Here is a 26,267-nt window from a genome sequence, read left to right on the forward strand (position 1 = left end):
TATATATATATATATAATAAAAGTATTTAATAGCTTTGGATTTGCTACTACTAGTACATGTTGCTAGTGAATGTCACGAACGATGCATCAAATTGTTATCTTACGTAATTTTTTGTTTAGTGAGAAAAATTTAACGTCATGATATGAAAATTTACTATCTTCTAGCTAATAAAAAACTGCATTTTGGAATTTATAGTTAAATCAAAACAAAAACATGGTATCGTCGAACAACTTTAACTATAGTCGACGATCAAAATCAACAATAAAAAAAATCCCCACAAAGTTTCAAATCAATCCAAATCATAATCAATGATCAAAACATACATAGTACGTAAATATTACGCAAAATCAATCAAACAAACAAAAATCAGTTTAAATTAATCTAAAAACATACTCCAAAACATAATCATAAACAAAAACTTTTGTATACATCCGATTACTGTACATTGGGGTAATTTTTGTTGAATTTAGGGTAATTTTTACACTTTTTTGGGTAACTTTTATCAATAAAGCATAAATAACTTTTATTTATATCAGGTAACTTATCTATATCGGGTACCTTTTATTCATTAAAGGATAACTTTGATCATTTTAAAGGTAACTTTGTAGCGGATGTACAATATTTTATTATACATCGATTTTTTTAAATGTTTGTGAACCATTAAAAACAATTTCAACAATAATATTGGAAAATATATTCTAATTTCAGACAATAAGTAAAAATCAACCCATAATTTATAAATTATAAACCAAGAAAAAAATAAAAGAAACCTGAATTTAGGAGAAATAAAATACATGTAGAGATAGTATTGCTTTAGGTTCGAAGAAGACGCGACGTTGATGAAAGGAGATAGAAACCGCAAACATCATCTAAATTCAAAAACCTAATGGTACCACTAATCCACTATAGCGCTTAGACTTAGCAAAAGGATTATCCTCTTAAGTACGCTTGGACTTTGGTTGCAATTGATTTGTTGGGTTTTGCGGCGTGTCGATATTCTCGTCTTCTCCAAATCTTCGATCATCGTCTCCTCTCTTGTTCAATCTCTGTTGCCGCAATTGATTTCTAAAGCTCCTTCACTGCCATCGCACTCTCTCTGTCCATCACCCTCATGTAACTTAGAAGGTGTGAAGACTATCAACAACTGAACCTTAGAGAGGAGATAGAACAAAGAGTTCTCAATAGTAATAGTAAAAGCAAACCAGAAAACCAAGCAAAAATAAATAAATAAATAAATTAATTAATTTTTAAAAAAAAAGAAGAAGTTGACGTGGCATAACAAAGGGCAAATCCGTCTTCACACTATTCATTTGCTACAACGCCAACCCTTTGGGACTTTTAAAAGAGAAACTAGGTTAGAACTCGTGCAATTACAAAAATATCTATCCACAAAAAAAAAAAAAAAAAAAAAAAACCTATCTATACTTTGAAAATTTTAGTTTTTTATCAAAATTATGATATAACACCTGTTCAACGTCGCTTAATACATATTTCAATTTCAATGTAAGAGTCTATTTATTAGTGTGCTATTTAAAATTATTTCATTTTTTAAGGATAAATTAAGAGATTGTAATTGTAATGTAGAAGCTTCTAATATTCAAATTTCAAAATTATTAAATATGATAGCTCCGCAAAAAAAAAAAAAAAAAAAAAAAAAACATCATTCTTGTATTTAGGCGGGGAATTTTTTATTATGAGATTGACATGTGGACAGTGATGACGCCAACAACGTTTTGTTTTAGTAATAGTTAATAGATGATACGGAAACTATTAGCAATAGTGTACCTTTCCTCACTTTTATAAAAAGATTATGCCAAGAACAGATTAGACAAGGAAGAATAAAAAAAAACCAAAAAACATTCAACACAGTTGCAAGTTATCAATGATTCATTTTGCTTTCATTCTCTTGCAGATATATGAACAAAAATGTCAAAATCTCTTCGCAGACAATGGAAATAAGCCGACTACTTTCTTGTTGGGGGTAACCCACCATTTAATATTTCCCCCAAAATCTATGGATCAGCTCTAGTTGGTCACCAAATAAAGATATATGCTACTTGTTTAGTACATAGTGAATGAAACCAAGATGACACTAATTCAAGAGACTGATCATCAATAACTAGAATGCTATAGTGTTCGCAGCAGATTCAAGAAATCTCTTTGTTTCCGTATCAGGTTCAGCTAGTTCAGCTGGAATCTGTCCAATAAGATAACAAGAATGTCAGCACTTCACATCAAACTGGATGATATACTCGAAGTAAAACCAACCATCTAACACCAACTTACTTTGTCGTAGATGTTTTTCTTAGTAGGAGAAGCCCCATGTGCCAGCAGCAACCTTATTACATCCAGATGTTCACCTCGTGCTGCATGATGAAGAGGCTGCAGAATAGAGGAAGGTAAAAACTATTACAAATTGTTACAAATCAGAAAAGGAAGGTAAAAAATTAAAAATGTTAGAAATTGTTACAAATCTGATCTATCAGAAATGAAGGAGTAACACAGTAGATGAATGTCTCCACTAAACAGTAACCAAATATTCAACAATATACAAAAACGGGTTGTAATTATTATTTCGTATTACTTACAGTGTCACCTTCGACATCAACTGTTTCAAGCATTCTTCTCAAACATTCTGGATCGGAGGCCTGGCTAATCAGAAGTTGGACTATCTCAGTATATCCTGCGATCAAATTCAAGAAATCATGACACTGAAAAGTAATGGTAAAAAATATTATGCATTTCTTGCCAAACAAATGCAAATTGAGTGATTAAGACCCACCCCCTGCACAAGCATCATGCAAAGGAAGTGCTCCATCTTCATCTTTGGCCTCCACAGAAGCTCCTCGTTCCAAAAGGAGCTAAATAATTGCAACATAAAACATCAGTAATGAATGGACTACATTAAGTTTGTAGGGGGGATAAACCCGTAAACAAAACAATAATAACTAACCTGAACACAGGGCAAATGCCCATACAGACAGGTAAGGTGGAGAGCAGTATCCCCATCTTCGACTGGCTCATTAATGTTGCCATCCAAGTTATCTACACATCCATCACACAACCAAATATTTTTATAATGACAGCACTAACAATCCAACAAAAATATTTCTTGGCGACAGATCAATACTACCTACAAGTTCCAATTACAAGTAATCATGCACCAAAAGAGCCAATTAGCATTCAAGACTAGCAAATAAACCCAACTGATATTCAATTGATATAAATATCAGAAAAGAAACAAAAATGTGATTCATTCTTTCACAAAAAAATCCTAATGTATCTCATATTCCATGGCAAGTTTAAAAATAAAGCAAACTTTTTGACCAAAGATGAAAAGAAAAAAAGCACTATTGCCATTGGATTAACACAAATCTCAATAAAGGTATCTGTTAATTTGAGATTCTCACATATAAGATACAATACGCACCCTAACATATACAATATATGTCATACCATATACAATATGAATTATATACAATATTTTTTGTACTCCAAAGCAATTTCATCCCTAGATATGTTCACTAAGGAGGCATTTGGTGAAACAAAGGGAAAGGTTATGAAATCAAGAAAAGGGATATATACGTCAAAGGAAAAACAAAACCCCTTATATAAGTTATACTAGGTTAGAACCCGTACGGTTTATATAAAAACTATTTTATAATTTGTATATTTAAAAAAAAAAAATGGATAAATATAAACAAGAATTATACCCTTGTACAAAAATATTTGTAATTTTATAAGTTTAGATTTTCATCAAAATTATGATATAATACATATTCAACGTTGCCTAATACATACTTGTATTTCAATGTAGGAGTCAATTTATTAGTGTGCTATTCACAATTGTTTCATTTTTCAAAGATAAATTGATAGGTTGTAGTTGTAACGTAGAACCTTCTAATATTCAAATTTCAAAATTGTCAAATATGGTAGCTCAAAAAAAAAAAAAATGACATCATCCTTGCATTTAGGTGGGAAAAAATTTATTATGTGAGTGGCATGTGGACAATAATGACGTCAGCAATGTTTTATTTAACTAATAATTAATAGATATGTCTTGTTGTTTGTAAATGAGAAAGGGAAAGAAAAAAAATAGCCACAAAAACCACTACCATGCATCTCTCCTTCTCAATCCCTCCACCTACACAACCACACTAGCACCACCACCACCACCACCACCCCCGCTACCACCAGCACTGCAGCCCTGCTCTTGCATCAGCCCACCTCACCGGTTACACTGCTTATTTATCTCTATCTCTCTTTTTATATTTTTTTCTCTCTTAGATCTAATTTTTTCTAGGGTGAGGGACTGGGGGTGGGTGGAGGTGGATTTTTGGGTAGGTTAGAGTGAATTTAGTGACTGGAGGCGGGGTTTCATGGGTCTGTTGTTAGTTTTAAAGTGGTTGGATTACGTTCGTGGATTTTTGAGTGGGTTAGGGTTGTGTTTGCCTGGGCAGCGATGGCGGTATTGGTGAGGGTAGTAGGGTTGGGCAGTGGATGTATGTTGGTGTGATGGTGCATTGGTGGCTGGAGAAATAGAATGGAAATGGAAATACCAAGAGGAGTGGAGAGGGTAAATGGAATAACTAAAATAACTTACGGGCATGCCTAGATTCCCTTAACAAATTAAGGGGGAAACAGTAAGTGGGGAAAGTTTTACTAGGGAATTATTATAAGGATAATTTTTCAAGTTTGGCAATATTCCTTTGGTTAAAACCCCCCTCTGATAATCTTCAAGCCACTTGCATGAAAACACTCGACTCTACAAAGTTAAACCACTGCAAACCCCACTACCTCCTTGCAAACCAACTGACGGAACACTGGAAATCAGGATTTTAGAGAGAATGAGAAATTATTAAGGGGGGAAAAGATTACACTAGGGGGAGCATGAGTAATTTTTGCTCTCACTTGAAGGGGATTACATCACTCCCTAATAATTATATTTCCAATCCAAGCATCAAAATTTCATCATAACTTTTACTCCCCTGTTTTTTCTACCTCTATTACCAGGCATGCTCTACATTGATTACAAAAAACGGAATCTCTTACACGAATCTTGAATACTACATATCCAATTGCCCCTAAATGGTATCTCAAGACACATCGGGCACTCCTTTCATTCTCCCCCACTTAAAGCGACTAACAGAATCTCTTACCCTATGCTGAATCCTGAATTCCCCATACCAAATGCCCCCTAAATGGTATCTCAAGACACATCGGGCACTCCTTCCTTTCTCCCCCACTTAAAGTGGCATAGCAAATTGAATCGATAACTTTGCAAAGCAGGTTCTTACAGTGTCTAAAACGATAATTTATGCTCTTTTGTTTTAACCTCCATATTCGTCGAATTTAACTCATATGTTCTTTTGAGTGCACACAATACAAACAAATTGCGGCCAAAGGTTAAAAATCAAACAATCATAATAAAACAAAAACAACAAAAATGATTACAGTTTCAATAAAAATTCACCATCATTCAATACAATCATAACAAATAAATTAACCATCAATTTAACAACAAATTAACAACCCAAAACATAAACCCTAAAGACGAAACAAGTTAAACTTAAAACCAAAGAAAGGGCGTGAAGAAGAAGGTACCAAGAGCAAGGCGGAGAGCAGGGAGGTCGCCGGACTGAGACGCGGCGGCGAGGTCACGAAGACGAGGAGGAGTGTCGTCGAATTGAGCGTCAACAACGAGAGCATCTTCTTCGAAGAGACCTTCTTCGATGTCGTTGTCTTCGTCTTCTAGCATGCCGTTTCTTCGCCCTGGTACTGCCATCTCTCGCAAACTTTGTTTCTTAGTTGCTGCTGCTGCTGGACTCGTTTACCTTAACCAGAGTTTTTATGTGCCGAATATGATGGTTTGTGAAATGGTAATCAGAAAGTTAGTTCAAAGGTAGGTTCGGGGCGGGTCTGATTTGGTATCGTGTCCATAAATCGTGCCCGGATTCAACCGGAATTGGAGCCGGGCTTAATTAGTTTTTTTTTTAGTTCCAACCTTCTTTTAATTTTCGTACGATGAAATATTTCGATGTCCTCACTTTTTTGAAGAAGATTCAAATTTGTGCACATTTTTCATTTGTTTCCTAAGATTTTTTAAATGTCTCAATTTGACAAGCTTATTTGCCAATGTAGAAATTTAACTAATAATATCATTAATTCAACAAGTGTAAATTATGAAATGATGATATTTGGAAACTATGCACTGATACGATTATAATAAGTACTCACATGAGTGTATTTAATACTTACCTCCGTTTTTTTAATTGACACGTATTCCTTTTTAGGAAGTTTATTTTAGTTGACACGTTTCCTTTTTGGGTAAGTTTTATACCTTGATTTTACTAATGTACCTCACTTGCTTTATCATTCTCTCTCATTATCTCTCATCTCCTTAATTTGCGTACCTAAATTAAACGTGTCAATGAAATAGAAACGGAGGAAGTATTATTTATGAAACATAAACATTGGTTAAGGTGATGCAAGTGAATAGTGTCAAAGTCAAAATAGGGCACTTAAATAAAAACAGAGGGAGTAAGTTGTGCAAATATCTTGATAAGGAGGGATGAAGAAAAAAATAGAGCAAGTGGAGTTTTAAGTGAGGAATTTTACAAAATATGCATGACACAATATTTAAGGACATTCATTTTTTTTTTTGTATATGTGGCTTTTTTTTGTATATGTGGCAATAAGGGGTTTTTTTTTTTTTTTTTTTTTTTTGGTAATGTGTGAAAATTTTGATCACATGGGACATGCTTTTTTAATCCTATCCAACATCTTAATTGCAACATTTTGACTTTTGTAAATTTCATTAACAATTTTGACCAAATTTTCATTGAGATATAAACTTTAAACCTTGCTATTAGAAATTGGTTGTAACTAAATTTTAAACTCGCCTTCTAAATCCAAGGAGAATTTTAACAAATTTTGAGCTTTAAATTGATTATAAAATAATTTTAGGTGAGGATCACAAAAACCATGTTACTCAAAAAACTTGCATAAATAAGGAATATAGAAAACGTTAATCCATGGTAAAGTAAAATACAAACTGTTTTTTTACAAGGAAATTAGCATGGAAATTTTATTAAATCAAGTCCAACTCTGCCAAGGTAGTAATGCATTGTGGAAACAAGTCCATGTATACATTACTTTGGACTACCACGTGTCTCCCACCTCACCACTAGGTAAGTCGATGTTTCTGTCCGTCTAATTTGAGATATGCTAAAAACATCAAAAAGAGAGAGAGAGAGAAGGTTAATTGTACAAATGTCTTCATATATTTGAAAGATTGAAGAGAAGCCTCTATGTGCACTCTTCACATTTTTAGCCACGTTAATAGCATCACATTCAGCCCAAACCCCCTTGTATCTCAAATTCTCAATCACCATGCTAATTGAACGGCAAACCTTACAACCATTGCCTTCAATATTAATTGCTGAATAACTTTAAAGGAAAACAGTACAACATTTATAAATTTTCTTTAAAAAAAATGGAGCAATTGTTGCAATATTTGAAATACGAAAGATGTATTTTAGGTCTAAACCAACTGTATTTTTACAATTTTGCTAAACCAAAATGGGAAAAACTAGCCACTTATTAGAAAATAAGCCCAGTTTTCCTTAAAACAAATGAAATAAGCCCAGTTCATGACTTCCTCTACTAATGACCAACATACTAATGACATAAGTAGTTATGCTCTACATTGTCTATGTTGCAATATGATGTACAAACTTACGAAGTACATTCACAGAATATGATTGCAATTTTACCACAACACAAATCAACAATGGGTAGTTGGGTACTGTGGTTAATGTAAAACAAGTTTTCGTTATGATCATGCAACATTCAATGTAAAATGAGAGATACTTTAGACATTAAAAAAAGAACATGTTTCCAAAGAATAACAAAGACTTGAATTAAAGATATAAATAAAATTACACTTAATAAAGTAGATGCTTAAACATTGGGTATCCTTATCCTAAGGGAGCTAATTTACACTCAAAAATAAATTTACAATCCAAGTCCTACTACAAAAGCACTTTCCCAATCCAGATTACCTTTCCAAAATTTCTTAATTTTAGTACTAGCATACAAAATTGCAGGCCCAAATCAAGCGCCTTCTCATCAATAACCGGGTTTAGAGCTCTCTAATCACAGTCGAACTCCCCCCAAATCCCCTGCCAAGATCTTCCAAACGGCAGTGTCTCTACCATGTGTATTAAACGCCAGTACACCACTCAACAATCATTGGGGAAGAAAGATGCGCAAGAACAGCACAGAACAGTCCATCTCATACTGCAGATGTCTCTACGTATTCCTTGGCCTTCTTAGTAACATACTGAGCCCGATTTTCATCACCAAGTGATTTCTCATACTTGTGATACTTCTTGAACAAGAACTGCAATAAAATATAAGAGATAAAGAAAACAATGAGCAAAGATCACACAAAAGTACAGGGATATAAAAGAAAGAAGATGATTGAACCTTCATCTTCTTTGCAGGAAGGCTCAAACTAGTTGCTCTTTCAAACAAAGCACGTATGATGTCAATGTCACCCAATCGAATTTCCTGTACAATGAAAATGCAAATTATGTAAGTTGTAAAGTTGAGTGTGAAAGAAATGTTATAAAACTAAAAAAGGCTAACAGTTATTACTTGATCAAGATACACACTCCACAGGTCTCTTCTCTTTGGGTATTCACGCAACATTTTCTCAAATATTGACCTTGCTTTATCAGGAACTCCAATCTTGAACTGAAGGATAGCAACTTGTGAAAGAAATTGTATGTGTTCATGCTTTGGGAGAGATAGAAGTGCACGATTCATCATCTTATCAACTTCCTCTGGATTTTGCTTCAAAAACCACTGAATTCGCCTCAGCCATACCTAAATATCAGAGTCAAACATTTGAACCAAATTATCCTCCTGGTTTGGGAATAGAGAGAAGATGGATGTGAGTGGTGGTGGTTGAGGAAGGGGGTGAAGGAATAGTTACCCACCATTTCCAGGGTAATACGTTACCCACTCACCCCCAAGATAAAGGCAATAAAACCCCTACTATCCTCCATGAATCACACCACTATCACCTTCCATCTACTATTCAATTTATCTAATCACCCCTTTCATTCACTCTCAACCCTATAAACAAGGCAAGTGAAAATTCAAGACATACCTCGCATGACTGTTTAAACTTTTTAACCATTTTGTCAAGAAGCTCATCAGCCAATTTATGCTGTTCTGTCCTTTCATACAATCCTAACAGCTCCAAATGCAATTTTAGGTGATCACAGTACTGCAGTGCTCTTTGAAACAGTCTCACTACTGCTTCCTGAGAGGCCATCAGAGTTAGAAGGCATGAATAATGAAGGGACAAAGATAAATAGAAAATCCAAAAATCATGAAAATAAGTACCTCAGGAGGATTCCCATACTGATTTTCCAGATTAAGGTATGCGACCCAAACGTTCAGCTTCTCTGTTTCACAAGTGATGTTGATTGTTTTCAAGGCCCTATAAACATGAGACATAGGGTCTACCAATCAGAAGGTATTACAGATAAACAAAACAATTGCACTGGAATTAAAGCATCATTAATTTTAAGCCATGAAAATCAGAGATATGCATCACCTTTCAGCCACAGAACGGGCTCCCTCGACATCAGCCATAGAAAGCATAAATTGCATGTATTTTATCCAGACGAAGCTGCTGTTTGGGGAGCTTCTAACTACTTTCTCAAACTCATCACTAGTTCTTGGAATATCAACCTCAAGCAAACGTTGTTCAGCAGCCCTGATTTGTTGTTCCTTCTCTTCCTTCGCTTTTTTCTTAGCCTTCCTGTTGCTCTTTTCATCAATAGCATTGGAACCATTACCAATTGTTTCCTTGTTGTCTAGTTGGTCAAACACCTCATCATCCTCCATGTCATCAAGAGTAACCTCTAGAGGAGGCACAGATGCCCTTGATTCCACTTGGATAAGAGCTGATCCATCTTCAAGTTCAAATGTAGAATCAGAATATTCAACTTGAGGCATGTCAACCTTGGCATTTACCAGAGTTATAGAGTTATCAACTGAATCAACCACCATTTCATTATCATTTCCATGTTCTTCATCTTCAAAATATGAAGACTTCATTCCAAGCGATATGCGGTGTCTTTCCACATCCACTTTTAAAACTTTTGCAGTAACCCTCTCTCCTACTTTAAATTGGTCATCAAGATTGTCAACATGATCATCAGAAATCTCTGACACGTGACATAATCCAACCAAGTTTACATTATCAATCACAATAAAGAGACCAAATGACTCACACCGTTTAATCCGCCCCCTTACAACATCACCAACATTCAGACTACCAAAATTACTTAACTCAGATCTGCTATTCTTATTATCCGCCTTCAGAGTAACTTCAACACGCTTTGATAAAGGTTCCACAGATAGAACTTTCCCCTTTACAAGTTTACCAACAGGAAATTCTTTTACAGGATCCTCAACATATCCATCAGTCAAGTTAGAAATCTTGATCATTGCATCTATATTCCTGGAAAGCAAAATGAAGCAGCCCTTTGGAGTAACACTCTTAACATAACCATTCACCACCATATCAGGCTGAAGGTCTTCAATCTTCTGAATACAATTGCTATGAGAGTCTCCATTTATAGTACCCTCAAAGAAGCGAAATGATAAATCAATATGGACAGAACTGTTAGCTAAGTAGTTGATTTCTAAGACTTTACATTTAACAAATTGACCTTCATTATAGCTAGACAAGGGATCAGATACCGGGGGATCAGCAAGTTCAGTGTAGTGAACTTTACCATATATGTGGGGTCCTATCTGCACAAGAATGCCGCCAACACCAGGAAGAATCTTCCACACTCTACCACCAAGAACATCACCGTTGTGAATATGACAAACTTCCTTCTCATCCGATGCAGAGTTTTCTAATCCATTGGAGATAGCAGAAAATGAATGCATGACTAAACGCAGGGACTTCCATTCACGGTTGATACTCAATATGTACCCAGAGAGAGCAGCCCCCAACCTGAAACGTTTCTGAAAATTCTCTAGGTCACTAGGTTCACATGCACTGTCGAGAATAAATAGCTTAGCCTTCACTTGTCGAGAGACTGCTAACCAGACCCACTCTTTATCAACTTTGTAGACATAACCACTGACATGCTGTCCCACTGTGAAGTTGAAATCTTCAGCCATTTGCATCTTCCCAATCTCAGTAGAGCCTGAACACGGTATTAAAATGAAACTTTAGGAAGGGTGAAAAGCAGAGGTTGGCCAGGCAGTATATATTTAATAACAAGCAACATACACAAATCATTGAAAAATAATGGAAAATGTCTTTCTACATCCCATTAGAGAATACATTACTCTAGTTTGTACTGAAAAACTTATTACACCCATTCCTTAAAACAACATACTGTTAGTCTTAGTCCACAATATTTGATACTTATTTAATGGATGTGCTAGTGGCTAATGAAAACTTAAACTGCACCTCTACATCTAACAATAGGACATAAGTTCTCTTCACAATTATCCAATTAAGTTCAGATTTGGTAGAAAATGAAGAAAAGTTAATTGAAGCACAATAAGGAGATAATGCCAACTCACCTGACAGAATTGATGGTTTGAGAGACAGTTCCCATGGGCTGCCTTTTTTGTTGTTCTCTGGCTTCACACTATTCGCAACAATCCTGGCAGTCAATGTCTGCCCCACTTTGTACGCAGAAAAGGGATCTTCAACACCATTCTCATCATTTACCTCCGCAATGTGAACTCTACCACGAAATCCCATCCCAAACTTTAACCACATCTCAAGAGGTTTAATATCTGTAATCTCTGCATGGACAAGAGAGCCAATATCATAGCCAGACCTCTTCTTAGCCTTCTTCGAAATTGAAGTCTCCACAGCCCCGTTAGAGGATTCAAGAAGCAGAAGTAATCTCCCAGCTGTTAAATCACTTGGAAGTGCCATGATAGTTGCAACAACTGTTTCCCCATTGGAGAACTGCTTCCGTCGTAACCTTTGCATATTATAATCAGTTACCGCTGCATATCCAACAGAATAATTATGTTCTGGTAAAGAAAGTACCAAGTAATCCTCTTTCACTACTTCAACAACAGCTTTTACTGTTTCATGCAATTTGAATTCCTTGGATTCTCTTTTCCGTTTCTTCTTAGCTACTGTAGCTGCACGAGCATTTCTTTCAGATCTCTCAACAAATTCTGGCTTCAAAGACAGGTCAACTAGGCGCTCTGACTTAGAAACATCAAGAACTACAGCTCTAACAGTGGAGCCAGTTTCTAGAGTCTTCCCACCCATTTGATGCTGCGAAATAAAACCAAAAACATCACTATACTTCTCAAAGCTGATAACAACCCCAAAATCCTTTGCTTCATTGATTCTACCCTCAACTACAGATCCCACATTCAAATTTTGTGGCCAATCCAACTCAGAGCTATTTAAATTAGACACTTGAAGTGCAGCAATTTTCTCCTCCGTTGAGAAATATGATTGGAGGAAGGAAGTATCAGTCGATGAGCAACGGGACTGCTTCAGTGACAATGTTAAGCGATCACTTTCATTGTTAAATTCAAGAATATTGCATCGTACAGACTGTCCAACAAAAAAGGCTTCAGAAAGATTGGTGTTTCTGTCATCTAGTGCCTTTTTCCTTGGAGAGAAGCCGGTCAAGCGACCAAGAAATCGGACAAAACATCCAGTTTCAATCAAGTTACATACATATCCATTGATCACAGAGTTCAGAGTAATTTGTGAAGTATCAGCAGGAAGCTGTGGTATAGCATGAATAAGAGAATATTTTGCACTAAGTATTAAGTTGTTTCCTTCAATATCTAGAACCAGCAGCTGAGAAAGTTCATGCCCAGGCTTCAAGACTGACTTCAGCTGTGCAGACTGTCCCTGATGGTCAGCTAAATGTTCAGTATATATTGTACCCTTCATATTTCCTTTTACATTTACATGTAAATATATGGCATTGGGCATGACAAACTCAACCACTCCGGATGCCACACTACCCAACTTGACTATGTCCTCCTCAGAAACCTTTGTAGGTGAAATGATAAAGCTAAGATTGATACGATGTGAAGCATGACATGAACTTGTTACTCTGCATTTAACTACTTGCCCGACATGGTACCTTGCGGTTGTATCGCACCTTGGCTCTAGACCAAGCTCGGATCTGTAATAAGAACAAATACTTAATTACTGATCAGTGAAACTCAAGTATGAAAAAAAAATAGCATTGTCGAAATCTATCCATCAAACAGACATCACCACCAAGTTCATGGAAACAAAAAAAAAAACATCAGCACCATTGAGATGCACATATAGAGAAAATTGGAGCAATGAGACCGATCTAGATCAAAGACGATAAAGTTAAGAGTAATCTTATCAGCGAGAAAAGAAGACCTATGCTCATAGAGGATGAGTTAGTGTACTATAACAATGTATAAAAGGTAAATAGAAGAAAAGAAAATGATCAAGCAAGTTATTATGATCTTAAGATCCAAGACTGGGCATTTGATATGTTAACTTTTATTTTTGCCTCAATGCTAGCCATATTTGTCAATTGATGATCAACAGAATATTTTAATATAGATTTCATGACTCCATTATTTAAAATTAGCAATGCCAATATATATAGAGCATGATGACATGATCCAGAAGCTTGGACAGTCCAAGCAGGTCTGCACATCAAGTAATATCCCTTTATTTCTAGAAGCTTTGTCTAAATAAAATTGAAGCATCATCCCTCAAATTAACAAATGATTATATAAAGAATAACCAGAAAACCCTTGCATCAGCAAAGGTTAGAACAAACAGGTACAATCAATCAATGGGTAAACAGGGGAGCTGTTTTCATAAATGAACGTACAAATTTGGAAAAGAGAAATTATAAGTTACAGGGTACTCGATAATTGACATGACTCCATAAAAGAGATGACAGACTGCTCAAAGAAGAGCAATGACATTCTATCATCAATAACCTGTTAACAAATGGATTAGCAATGACATGTTATATCTCTATCCTCGATAACCTGTTTACAAATGGATCTGGCATCCGTCACTAAGAAGGGTCTTATTAGATCAATTTACAAAATTCAAGAATAATTTAAGACAGATAATAATGTCGGCATTCCATTAACCATTATGATGTTATCAGGAGCATAAACCTAATCCAATCAGCAAATACTTCATATTTCTTCTGTACACCACTAACCATAAAATTTGATGCGACAGAAAAGCAAAGTAGTCACATTTAAACAAGAAGACAGCTGAAATTTACACATAATCAAGCACATAGAATGAGATTATATCATTAAAATAAAATAAAATAAAAAACTATTACCTGGGGGCAAATCCGCTTACTCCATTGTAAAATCGGACAAAGCATCCAAGCAACTCAATCTTCGAAATCCATCCATGGGTTACTAATCCTTCACTTGCATCAGTATAGGAACTAAGAATGCTAAGCTTCGATTTCACCTGAAGCAAGCCAAGCTTAACATAAGACACGAAAGGGACAGGAGAAGCAGAGGAAAAAAAACCCAGCAGAACAGTGAAAGAGTTGTAAGAAGCTGGGGATATTAAAAAAAACCATATTATGATAGATTTGGTTATAATATTTACTCCGTTTCTATTTAGTTGACACGTTTAATTTAGGCACACATATTTAGGAGAAGTGAGATAGACATGTGAAAGACAATAATACCCCTACTTAACCTCCCCTTTCCTTCCTCATCTACTGACCAGCCACCACAGCCCACCCCAACTCCACCTCTCCTTTATCTACTAATTCTACTTCCACCACCTTGATGTACTTCTCCTGCACCACCCTCATCTTCGTCACCACCTCTGTCACATAAAACTCACAAAAATTAACCAACCTTAATAAATAAGTAAATAGAAAATCCAAAAGCATTTACAGCCCCAACAATCAATTCGTCACTGCTACTACCTTTAGATCTAGGAAAGTAGACGACGACGAAGGATAAAAAAAATGATGCTGCAATCTTGTTTCCAGTAATTGAATTAAAAACAAAAAATTAAAAAAAATCCAACATCTACACTTTGTCATCCGGGATGAAATTAGCAAATTACTAGTCCTACCGACAAAATCAAAAGAGAAATGAGATTGACGATATTGAGATATTAATCTTGCGGGTTCAACCTCATGACGATGATTGAGGTTTAATTCAATCTCTTAAACCTCCATTAGATCAATGAAATTACGATCTAGCGGTGATGGTTTTGGTAAGATGCGCTGGAGGGAGGAGAGAGAAAGAGGTGACAACTGATGAGTGTGACTGTGTGAGTGAGTGGTGGTTGTGGTGGTAGGTGGTGGTGGTGGTGGTGAGGAATGAGATACTGGGTGGTTCGTTTATTGGGGGAGAGAGGAGAGAGACTGGTCTAATATGAGGAGGAGAGAGAGAATAAAAATAAGGGTACAACTGACCATTCACCATAAAAAATATGCCTAAAATAGAAACGTGTCAAGTAAAAAAAAAACTTCCCAAAAAGGAATACGTGTCAACTAAAAAAAATCGGAGGTAGTATGTTTAAAGAGTGTACACATATGTATGTTCAAGATCATTCCGTGATGTAAAGATTGCATATTTAACTTGTAGTTTTTTAAATGTCGTGTAACGAGTGATCTAAAATCACATCACTGCAAACTTTACACTACCTATACTACCATATTGTCTGTTAGAATGAGTTATTAGAATCCCTAAGCATGGTAATACAAGCAAATTTATATAACATAAAAGATTTTACTCAAGACCTTAAGTCACTTAAAATATTCAAAACCTGTTATTCCTTAGCAATTAAAAAAAGAAAAAAAGAAACGGTTAAAAAGTCATTGTAAAATTGACACTTTTTTAGCAACTCCCTCTTTTCTTTACAAATAAAAAGACACTCATAAAGGCAAAATGACAATTAGATATATGGAAAACAGACTCATATATCTAATTTTCAGCTTGCAAAATTAAGCTTCCAAGAAGGGCAAGAACCACAGTTATGATGGCAACCAACGGTGCCATCTTCACAATAGAAATTGCAAAAATATCTATATAATAATTAGACCTTCAAAAGGAAAAAGAAGGAACTCACAAGTGTTTTCTTATGAGTAAGCGTTATTCTCTTTGACTTGCAACCAAGAACACGAAATACTAGCTCCGCCCCAACCTGCACAACATCAATAACATTTACAAAAAAAAAAAAATCGGAAAAAAAAAAATTCAAAGGGTAGATACTACTTTATTCTTTTCAATGGCAACATAAAATTTTGGATTTCTCGATCCTCTCCTTATCACAAAGGGCTCATTGATTTGTGCGCCCATTACGCCCCCACCCCCCAATGTAAAGCCTATCAAAGTCAACTAAGGGCCCTTATACAAGAAAATTAAATAAATATTGAATAACAAATTTCAAGAAATATCATTTAGCCAACAAAGAAACCACCACTCTATCCCATGCAGATTCCCAACTAGAGATGATGCCCTCAAATACCCTTTCCTAGCTATTCACAACACTAAAAGGGCAGCCGCATCTCATCATATGATTTTCCTTTATGAACTATTGCACCAGTAAGGCTGCAAATGCCCCATGAGAGACCTGAAGAACTGGAGTAAACCTAGCCGATCCAGCACAATGAATACTGCGTGTTCCAAGAAAAAGGATGCTGAAAAAATTCAGCTCCCAGAATCTGCACTGCCAAGAGGTCCAACTGTCCCAAACCCAAGACCCATACATGGATAAAAAATACTAATCATGATGCATACTCCCCCTTATATTACTAAACATGGTCTACAACATACTTTGGGAAATTATGTTCACACCATTAATTAATTGATATGTTACTTTACCAGTATATAATTTCACTACCATGAGACAGAAAATTGTACGTTATCGAAGTCATATTGCATAAAGGAAAATATGCAGCATTCCAAGGCCTAAGCATTGTTTTAATCCATTGAAAGTATATCATAGAGCACAATGGAAGTATTAAGTGATACAAATTCTTTAACACCTTAAATTTTTTGCGAGGCTTCTCAATATCATATTCAGACATATGTCGTAGAGGACAATGTGCCTTGACACCACTGGGAAATTGCACAATAGCGCCTGAACTCTTGACGGCAATAACTTTAGCCTTCACTACCATCCCAGGCTTAACATCTGCGTGAGTAAAGACTGCACCTTCAAATGCACTAGCCTGCTCAGAAAGAAGGAAAACGGAAAAAGTTAATCAAATTATGCAAGGAATCAATATTAAGAAGAGGGCATGTTAGTCATAGTCTATTAGTAGTGACTTGGGGAATAAGCTAGAGGTTTGTTAGGATAGATTTTCTATAAATAGGCCTCATTAGGAGGGAAGTGGATATGTCGAATATTCTGAGGTTTGTTATTGGGAGAGAGTGAGCCTCTCGAAAGCTCATACTTGGGAGAGAATCCACCTCTCGAAAGTGGAATTATCATTTGTTTTCCTGTAATTTTCATCTTCATACTACAATCATCAATTTACTTCTTATTTGCTGCCATTGTTAAGCTGAAAAATATGTCAGTTCCTAGCAAATTATTCTTGGGGAGATATAACAACCACACAATAGCAGATATATTATACGGAATATGCCGAAATTCTTCCCAAAATTAAGGGGAAAATCTTGGTCCCAATCTCCAGGGATGATAAACTCCGCTAGCAATATTGTGAGAGTACAGCTATTCATCATAAATTCTGCAAAACACTATTAAGTTTTAAAAATGCCAATAAGTCACTGTGGTCATATGATGGTGCCAAATTAACTTTCAGCATTTTTATTACCCTCACTTTGCAGCAACCTTTTTTTCACTTTCTTCTGTTTGAACCCAGTTTTCAGCTTTTCTTTATTATTTCCCAATTCCCAAATTTTTGCATTCCTGTTTTCTTTTTATCACATACTTTTCACTCATTCATTCGGTTTATCAGGTATATGACAAAGATCAATCATTGTTCAGAAGTTTAACTCATCATTAGTGGTTTTCCCCCAGTTTTCTGCTTTTCTTTGTTAGTTACCAATCCCCAATTGTTGGCAATCCTTTTTTCTTTCTATTATATATTCTTCACTCATTCATTTGGTTTATCAAGTATATGACAAAGATCAATCATTCTTGGTCATCATCAGTGGTTATTTTCTTTATATTTTAAGGTTATCTAATACTTACTCCATTTTCTTAAAAAGCAAATTGCACCATTTAGTGCTTGTTTGGTTTACATCAAAAACATAGGAAGTGAGAGTTCTAGGAAATGCAAAATAGGTGAGTTGTTTGGTTGTGAAATTTGGTGAAATGGGGAAAGTGGAACTTCCTAGGAATATGTAGGAATTTACTTACCTAGACCCCACAATATGTAGGAGTTTACTTACCTAGACTCCCCTAGGTAAGTAGAAATTTCTATGGGAAGTTACTCTCCCCGCTACTAACAATTTTATGAAATTCCAATAAATTTGACTATGGAATATAATTCCAATAAATCAGAAGTTCGTGGGTATTTCTACTTCCTATGTTAACCAAAAACAACTTCCCAAAAAAGGTTATTGATCTAAAGATCCAACACCATTCATATTCTAGGTATATGTTAGATATGCATATCTGCTTATCTTTCCAAACTTCGAAGAAGACATGTTGTATGATTTCCATCACCATGCATGACAAGTAATAACACAGACGCAAGAAGTGTTTTTTTTTTTTTTTTTTTTTTTTACTTTTTTTAAAACATTAACACGTCTAGAGATGCTTGATTAAAGGAGCTAAGAGAACCATCTTGACTGACAATTAATTGCCCATAATATCAGTGGAAGTGAGAGAGTGGAAGTCATAAGTTGTCTTTCAGCACAATTGTAATACTTTCAGCGTTAAAAGACCATATTATTAAGACATCACACGAAGATGAAATGTTTTCAATTGGTTGTTTAGCTGGAGAAATTGAATGGAATGCCAACAACAGATTTCAGCTTTCTATTTTTCTTGAACTTAACCTACATTGAAGTATCCCAATAAATTTATCTTCCATTCAAAGTTTCAAATACTCCCTTGTTCCATTATGAGTGAAACATGCATTTTGTCTGTCATTTTACAAATTTAAATACACAAGTTTTTGGATTCATAGGATTGTAGAATAAAACCTTGAAAAACACTTTTTTTGCAGCTAATTGGGCAATGAGCCGATGAGGATGAGAAACAGTACATTACAGAACAACTAGGAATAGAAACTACTTTTTAAGTTAAAAAAAAAAAAAGGAATAGAAACTACTTGAGCACATGCCTATAGTCCCCTAATCATGATAGGATACTTCAGCCAATATAATGACAATGTTATCTAGCACATGGCATTAAAATGTAAGAGCAAAATCAATTAAAGCAACAAAAATTCTTCTTGATTTGGATAAGAGCATGTAAGCCAAAAAGATAAAATCAAACCTTCAAGACACCCATTGCAAGCCCTTCTAAGTGCCTGAACCCAAGTATTCTTACTCGAACATCAATCCCTTCTCTATAAGACTTCTCAAGCTTATGGACGTCTTTATCAGCCACATCAGAAATCTGTAGAAATGAATCACCCTTGGCATCCTATGTATACACAGATAGCTTTTAGAAATATAAGGAAAAAGAAATACATACAGTCACATAGGCAGGTGTGGGAGCTGGAGACGATGGGATTTCAAGCAAAAGGCCCCAATCTTTATCTACTCTGATTACTTTAGAGTGTTCATATATCTCTCCTGTCCTGACATGCTGCATATCAGACACAAAATTCAATAAACAAACTTATATAAGAAGTGTTTATGAACATCATAACAAATCCTACACTTGTCCATTCCGAAAAGAATTCAACTCTGTAAAATCTTGGCAAGGAAGATGCTATAAATTTCTACTCTTGATATATGTATAAAATTCTGAAAACAACCACTTTAAATTTAACCAATAAGCAAAACTCAACAATTTTTTTCATACCAAACCTAGTACATTGGTGCACAAGATTGAAAGCAGAAGCAAAAAGAAGCAAGTTAGAAATGAAATTTTACAAAAACATTAAGAATGTAAGAGTTAGCTAGCAAAATCATCAAGCCCTTGTCCACATATTACAGGGTACATTGAGATGCCAATGCTAAATATTTACGTCATCTTCAGTAGTTATAAGAGTAACTGTTAACACAGTTCAGCTTTCGGTTACAATATTTCAAATTTCTCACAATGTCACTAACATCAACCTTAGTTTTGGGAAAAGCAGATCCATTTACTCCCAAATCCCTGTATTTATCAATTTACTCCAGCCTACTTAGATGAAATCAACATGATTTAAAATTCCTGCCTCTCTGAGATTCAGATAATTGCCATTGGCTTTCACTCACAACAAGACCATTTTTGGCCGATGAATCTAACCCAAGTGTCATGAACAATGGCTAAAAAAAAATTGCTGGAATTGAGATGAAAACAAAGAAATAGAGACTCTGACTCCAGATCTGTAACTTTTAATCGAAAAGGTTGTATGTGTTTGGGTACCTCTCCCTCACTCATGAAACCACCAACACCACACCATAACACCAATACCTCCCTTGCTGCCACCACAATCACCATCTTTAAAATCCCCAAATCCCAGACCAAAGTCCTTGTTATTTCCTTGCTCTCGCTTATCTTCTCTCTCTCTCTCTCTCTACAAAGGATGAGTTTTAGCAGTATAGAAAAGGAAGAGAGTCAGAGAGATGTCACTGAGTGACTGAGTGAGAGGGCAGTGGAAAAGATAAAAATAAATTGCATGCTGCTGAGTGTTGAAAGGGGGTAAAAGTTTGTCAAGTTAGCATAAGTTAGCATGTGTTGTTATGTTTGCACTGGACCATCTCACCAAACTTATGGTGGGCCCATCTCACCCAATACTTTTCCAATTTACAAGTATACTCCTGGTCATTACATGTATCGGACTAATCGGGGCACTAGAACTGCAGAAGTTTATAGTCAAACAGCAAAGAAAAAGGCAGAACAACAATAAAAGGCAAGGTCACATGCACTTTAATTATGATTGGTTATCTTACCAAGAATCCAGTAATTAGAAATATAGAATTTAAGAACTAGTTTGGAACAAGCCAAACATTATACCGCAAATTCAGACACTGAACAGCCAGATAGCATCCTACATTTGCATTAACCTAAATTTTATACAATAACTACTTCAAAAGAAGCTACATACTGACTTACCGAAGGAGGAGCCTTGTTGAGAAGAAGATGAGGATTCATCGTCAACCCAACAGCCCGACTAGACGGATCGATGAAGAGGATTCGGGCATTAAACTGCATATATGGAGGATCCTTCGTTAATAAAATATTGGATTCATCAAATTAAACATAACATAAATAAAAATATAACCAATTCTTGAGACTGGTAAAGCTATATGTGAAACCGTATTAAAAAAAGTTCACTGGAATAATCTTGCAATATTACCACAAAGATTGCCTACATCAAGGTGGTAGGGGATGGCTATAGTACCAGCAGAACATCTATAACTGAACATACAAACTTAAAAGCCATTTGGGTTTTTAACATGCATAGACAATTACTACCAGACAAATATCTATTATTTTGCAAATATGAACATGAGGCCTTAGAAGAGCTTGGTTAATCAAATTGTGTTCAAGTATGATTCATGTGAAATTAGAAGTCAACTACAAATAAATATGCCCAAGTGAATATAAAAAAAGGTAGGAGGTGAGTAGATCTTAAGAAAAAGAAACAAAGAAAAAAAAAAGCCAGAGGGAGTATAAAAGAAGCATATGAAAACAAAATGGCTTTTTAAGTCTTACCTTTTTGTTTTTCTCATATTGCTTTTTCCAGTTAGATGAAGGAAATGCATTCTGCAGGTGAAATATATCAACCTGTATAAAGAAAAGTAGGTTGCTTTAGACAAAAAAATAATACTTCTGTAAAGTTCTAAATGAAAGAGAATTGAAAATACATACAGTTCCAGTAAAGTAAGTTAGAAACGATAACATGATCCCATTTTCAAAAGTAGACTGTATTCGAGCATCAACCATCATGCCAGGAACAAGAAGATCAAGTGAGATACCCTTAAGATCCTTCATCTGCAAACAAATTTCAAATCGAAAATTGTCAAATAAAAAAGTCACAAAAGAAAATTCAATCTATTAGACAAAGAGCACCAAATCAAACAAGGTCTTACCACACATTTAGACACCATATCTCTATCAGTAGACAGATAAAGTACTTTACGAACTTTATCAATTTTTTTAACTACTCCCTGCACAAGTTGCCCTGGAGTCACCTTGGCATCTGCAAAAAAAATTCATAGTTCATAAAAGAAAGAAAACCAGCAATCCAAACATATTTGATGCAAGACAAGTCTTTCAGGCATCTGAAATAAATGAAGATTATGCCCTGAAAGAATAGCATAGGAAAGCACAAAGTCCTCTGCTTTTGTAATACTTCTTGGCAGTCTAAGTACCATATCCCCTTTTTTGCCCCCTAAGCCTTCTTACACAGCTAACACTAACAAAAATGAGAGACGGTTTTTATGCGGAATAAAAACAGTTGATTTTAGAAGAAAATAATATATAAAGGAGACAATTATGGGGAGCATTGGAAGCACTACATTTGGCAAAAATCCTTAGTAACCTAAGACTATAATTGTCCTCATGTCCATGAAATGTATGAAAAAAATGTCACTAGACCAACCTTCATCACTTTTCTTTGGAAAAAATCCAGTAAAAGAGGACACCCCAAAGTCGAGAATGTAACCATGATCTTCAATGCTTTTCACATTTGCGGTCAAAATCTGTTAACAATGATAAAAGTCAATAGTCACAAAAAATTAAGAATGGATAAGGTTTTTGCATGGATAAAAACGACATCTCAAGTTCTCACATGACACAACTATTGGATATGCAGCACATGAAGTGACAACCAATTCGGACCAAGCTAAGAGAATATACATTTGGAACCAACCAGAAATAGAATAAATACACTAGTACATACATGAACCTTTATAAATAATGTATGCAAATGGTCTCAAAACAAAACATCATGAAATAAATGCATTAAGCAACACTATTAGGCAATAGTTATACTAGCGGTGGCATTTGATTTTCAGCAGAGGGTTGCATAGTTGGTTAAGGTCCTGTTGTCTTCACCTGACCTCTACCAAACTAAAATTCTTTTTCATGAATTTGATTTTACAGGTAGCAGTAAAATTATGATAATAGTTAAGGTCCAGTTGCATAGTTGGATTGCACAATTATAGATAATAGTTAAGGTCCAGTTGCATAGTTGGATTGCACAAGTATAGATATTTATGGTCAAATTAACACGTTATAGACCACAGAAAAAGAATATGGTGCAACTATATAGTAAAGTGGGAATTATGATACAACAGGGACACTATCAAACTCATAAAAAAATAGGTAATCAAGGTAATGCATACCATCCCTTCTTGAACTGCATCCAAAGAGTAGCCCTTGTGCAATAAAGAAAGGCGTAATGAAAGCCAAACCTTCTTCTTCCCTGTCTCTTTCTTATCATCATCATCCACTTGCAATACAACACATGACACGAGCTGGCCCACGTGATATAGGCTAGAGAGGGAATGACCCTCTAATTCCTGGTGCAAACGAGAAAGCAAAAATTAAACATAAGCAATTATATTGCCTCCCAATAGAGCAAGTCTGCGACAACTAAATTAGAAAAAAGAAGAATCATATTGCCATACCTTGATATTATGTACTAAAGCCGACTCAACTGCTTCACTAGCTCGGACTAATCCACGTAAGCCACCAGGAAGGCTTACAGCAAGATCTTTCTCATTAACTTCTGCTACAACTCCAAATAACTTCATTCCCGGAGCAATGTTCTGTTTCATACAAATTAAATAGTAAAACTAAGTCCCAATTACGAAAGTAAAAAATTACATAATGCCAACAGACAAAGCTAAATCAAACCAATACCATAACATAAGAAAAAATTATCGTTGCAATTAGAAAGATGAGAAAGTGAATAGTTTAAAATAGAAGTTATGGTTCAAATTGCGAGTCCTCCAAAAACGAGCCTTAGTCTCGTTATATGAAACACGACATATAAAACCCTCCAAAATCCCGCCTTTTAGTTTCATTTCTTGCTCACTCACTCACTCTTCTTCTCTTCAGGTATTTTTTTTATTCATTCTTTTACATTTGCATTTCTTCAACACCTAATTTTACTAATTATGAAATCATCGTTTTTTTTTCCGAATATTTGCAATTTCTTATCAATTCATTCTACTGTACTTAATCAAAATCAATAGGGGTTTCAGAGATGATTATTTTCTAATTACTGGGTTTAATCTTTCTACATTTTGCAGAATTAATTATGGAAACCAATGAATTAGAGCGAGCGGTACCTTTTCAACTTCAATTTGACAAACCAGCGCCTTCTCCTACTGTTACTAATTTTTTTAAGTTTAAATTTTCTTGTTCTTCAATTTGATTATATTGTATTTTGATTAGTAGTGAAGATGTTGATACAATGTTATTGAATTTGGTCATAAAAAGAAACCTAAGAACAGCATTGATAGTAATAAGTTAAATAACATACCTGAAAAGTAATCTTATTAGCAAACCTAGGTAATTTTCCTGAAATCCCCTCACCAAAAAGCGAACCAAAATCATCGTCAATCGTAGTACGAACATTATTCTTCTTCTTACTTTTCGTCCTCTTTGAATCCCTCAATTCGGCATCAAATTCCTCATCGACTTCAGCTTTAATTCCATCTCTTTCCTCTCGACTCAACCTACTTCCCCCTCCTAAACAGTTATCCAACCAATTAAGATTAAATAAACAATTATTCAACAAATTAAGATTAAATTGAAGAACAAATCAACAAAATAAACAATTATTGGAAGTCAATTAATCAAACCTCTTGGAAAATCAGGAACATCATCATCAAATTGAAGAGAAGGAGCTTTATCATCAGCAGATTTAACAGGTTTATGTTGACGTTGTTCTCCAGATTTTCTTTTGAGGTTCTTCTTGTTCAAAGGCGCCATTACTGTAGAAGTTTGAGGAGAGAGAAAGTGTGTGAAGTGGAACAGAGAAAAAATGGTGTTTGAGAATAGAGGCCAAGAGCAAACAAAGAGGGGTTTGCAAGGGTTTTAGACACTGACAAAGCAGCTCAAAAAAAGATGAAAGTAACATAATGCTGCGGACGTTTTAGGAAACTAAGCTTCCCGAAGAAAATAATTACAAATTTGGTTGCGTGGCAAAAGTCAAACTTTTTTTTTTCCTCGTTTATTTTTTTTTTAAATTAATTAAAAAAAAAGGCAACAGCATAAAACGCTGCCCCAGGCAGCGTCTTATCTTGTTAATGAAACGCTGCCCCAGGCAGCGTTTCTGTCTGGTTGTAAAACCAAAAACTCGAGCTTCGTTTTCAATCACGTTTTCTCTTCATTCCTTCGCCTCCTTCGCAATCCTCTTCCTTCCCTTCCCAAATTTCCTCTTCAATCCTCTTCAACCCAATTTCGTATTACATCCAATTCAAGGTATGGTTAAATATTAGTTGAGTATTTACAAATTGTTCGTTATGTTTGTTGAATTCTTGAATTGTTGGTTAGTGTTGTTGAATTATTGGTTATTTTTGAATTTCTTGAATTGTTGAATTTCTAGGGTTTATGTTGAATTTTGGGGGTTTTTGTTGAATTTAGGGGTTTAGGGTTGAGTTGATGAATTGTGATTGTTCTTGGTCGCTGGCGTGTTGTTCTTGGTCGCTGGCGTGTTGTTCGGCAACAAGAGCGGCAGCCACCTCCAGCTCCTACACCCGCAGTTGTTAGACAACGACTGGGACCATATCCGTTCGTACAGCTGGGGTAGTGCTTGTTTGGCGATACTGTATCGCCATCTATGCCGAGCGTCCCACCGTGGTGCAATCGAGATCGGAGGTCCTTTGGTCGTCCTTCAGGTAACTCACCAATTAGTGTAATAGTTTAATAGATGAATAGTAAACACTTACGTTTTAATTCGTGTAACAGTTTTGGTCTTGGGAGCATCTCCACGTCGGGCGGCCAGGTAGGCCAGTCAGGCATCGACCGGGGGAGCTGGATCAAGACGAGCAGTACCAGGCGTACGACGTTCCCCCTCTTCCTACACCTGACGAGGCATACAGATGCAGGTGGGTTGCCCCTAGACTCACACTTTCCCATGCGGCGAGGAGT

General features: G+C 35.5%; 2 protein-coding genes across 2 annotated transcripts; both read right to left on the reverse strand.

Moving 5' to 3' along the window:
- Positions 1–1,857: 1,857 nt before the first annotated feature.
- Positions 1,858–5,891, reverse strand: LOC110738470 (tankyrase-2-like). The gene is made up of 6 exons (XM_021918879.1): positions 5,606–5,891; positions 2,955–3,046; positions 2,784–2,862; positions 2,590–2,684; positions 2,288–2,383; positions 1,858–2,198 (listed from the first exon to the last, which is right to left on the reverse strand). The coding sequence occupies exons 1-6, from the start codon at positions 5,784–5,786 to the stop codon at positions 2,121–2,123; spliced, it is 621 nt and encodes a 206-aa protein (XP_021774571.1). The 5' UTR covers positions 5,787–5,891; the 3' UTR covers positions 1,858–2,120.
- Positions 5,892–7,897: 2,006 nt separating this feature from the next.
- On the reverse strand, positions 7,898–25,228 carry LOC110738469 (rRNA biogenesis protein RRP5-like). Its single transcript, XM_021918878.1, has 21 exons — positions 24,977–25,228; positions 24,655–24,863; positions 23,795–23,935; positions 23,510–23,686; positions 22,765–22,864; positions 22,253–22,362; positions 22,032–22,154; positions 21,876–21,947; positions 21,273–21,365; positions 19,701–19,814; positions 19,500–19,622; positions 17,074–17,259; positions 16,155–16,229; positions 14,392–14,528; positions 11,630–13,221; positions 9,633–11,244; positions 9,419–9,515; positions 9,180–9,335; positions 8,663–8,893; positions 8,492–8,575; positions 7,898–8,405 (listed from the first exon to the last, which is right to left on the reverse strand). Exons 1-21 carry the CDS (start codon positions 25,104–25,106, stop codon positions 8,298–8,300), a joined length of 5,670 nt encoding a protein of 1,889 aa, XP_021774570.1. The 5' UTR covers positions 25,107–25,228; the 3' UTR covers positions 7,898–8,297.
- Positions 25,229–26,267: the final 1,039 nt, after the last annotated feature.

The sequence above is a fragment of the Chenopodium quinoa genome, unplaced genomic scaffold, assembly GCF_001683475.1.
Source record: "Chenopodium quinoa cultivar QQ74 unplaced genomic scaffold, ASM168347v1, whole genome shotgun sequence".
NCBI lineage: Eukaryota > Viridiplantae > Streptophyta > Magnoliopsida > Caryophyllales > Amaranthaceae > Chenopodium > Chenopodium quinoa.

Excerpts from the sequence above, each read along its gene's own strand:
- LOC110738470 (XM_021918879.1), bottom strand. The coding sequence starts at position 5,786 with ATGGCAGTACCAGGGCGAAGAAACGGCATGCTAGAAGACGAAGACAAC. Across the intron at positions 2,685-2,783 it reads GCATGATGCTTGTGCAGGGG|GATATACTGAGATAGTCCAA; the intron begins GTGGGTCTTAAT and ends ATTTGATCGCAG. Across the intron at positions 2,199-2,287 it reads AGAAAAACATCTACGACAAA|ATTCCAGCTGAACTAGCTGA; the intron begins GTAAGTTGGTGT and ends CTTATTGGACAG.
- LOC110738469 (XM_021918878.1), bottom strand. The coding sequence starts at position 25,106 with ATGGCGCCTTTGAACAAGAAGAACCTCAAAAGAAAATCTGGAGAACAA. Across the intron at positions 23,687-23,794 it reads CTTTAGTACATAATATCAAG|GAATTAGAGGGTCATTCCCT; the intron begins GTATGGCAATAT and ends CGTTTGCACCAG. Across the intron at positions 22,155-22,252 it reads ATATGGTGTCTAAATGTGTG|ATGAAGGATCTTAAGGGTAT; the intron begins GTAAGACCTTGT and ends ATTTGTTTGCAG.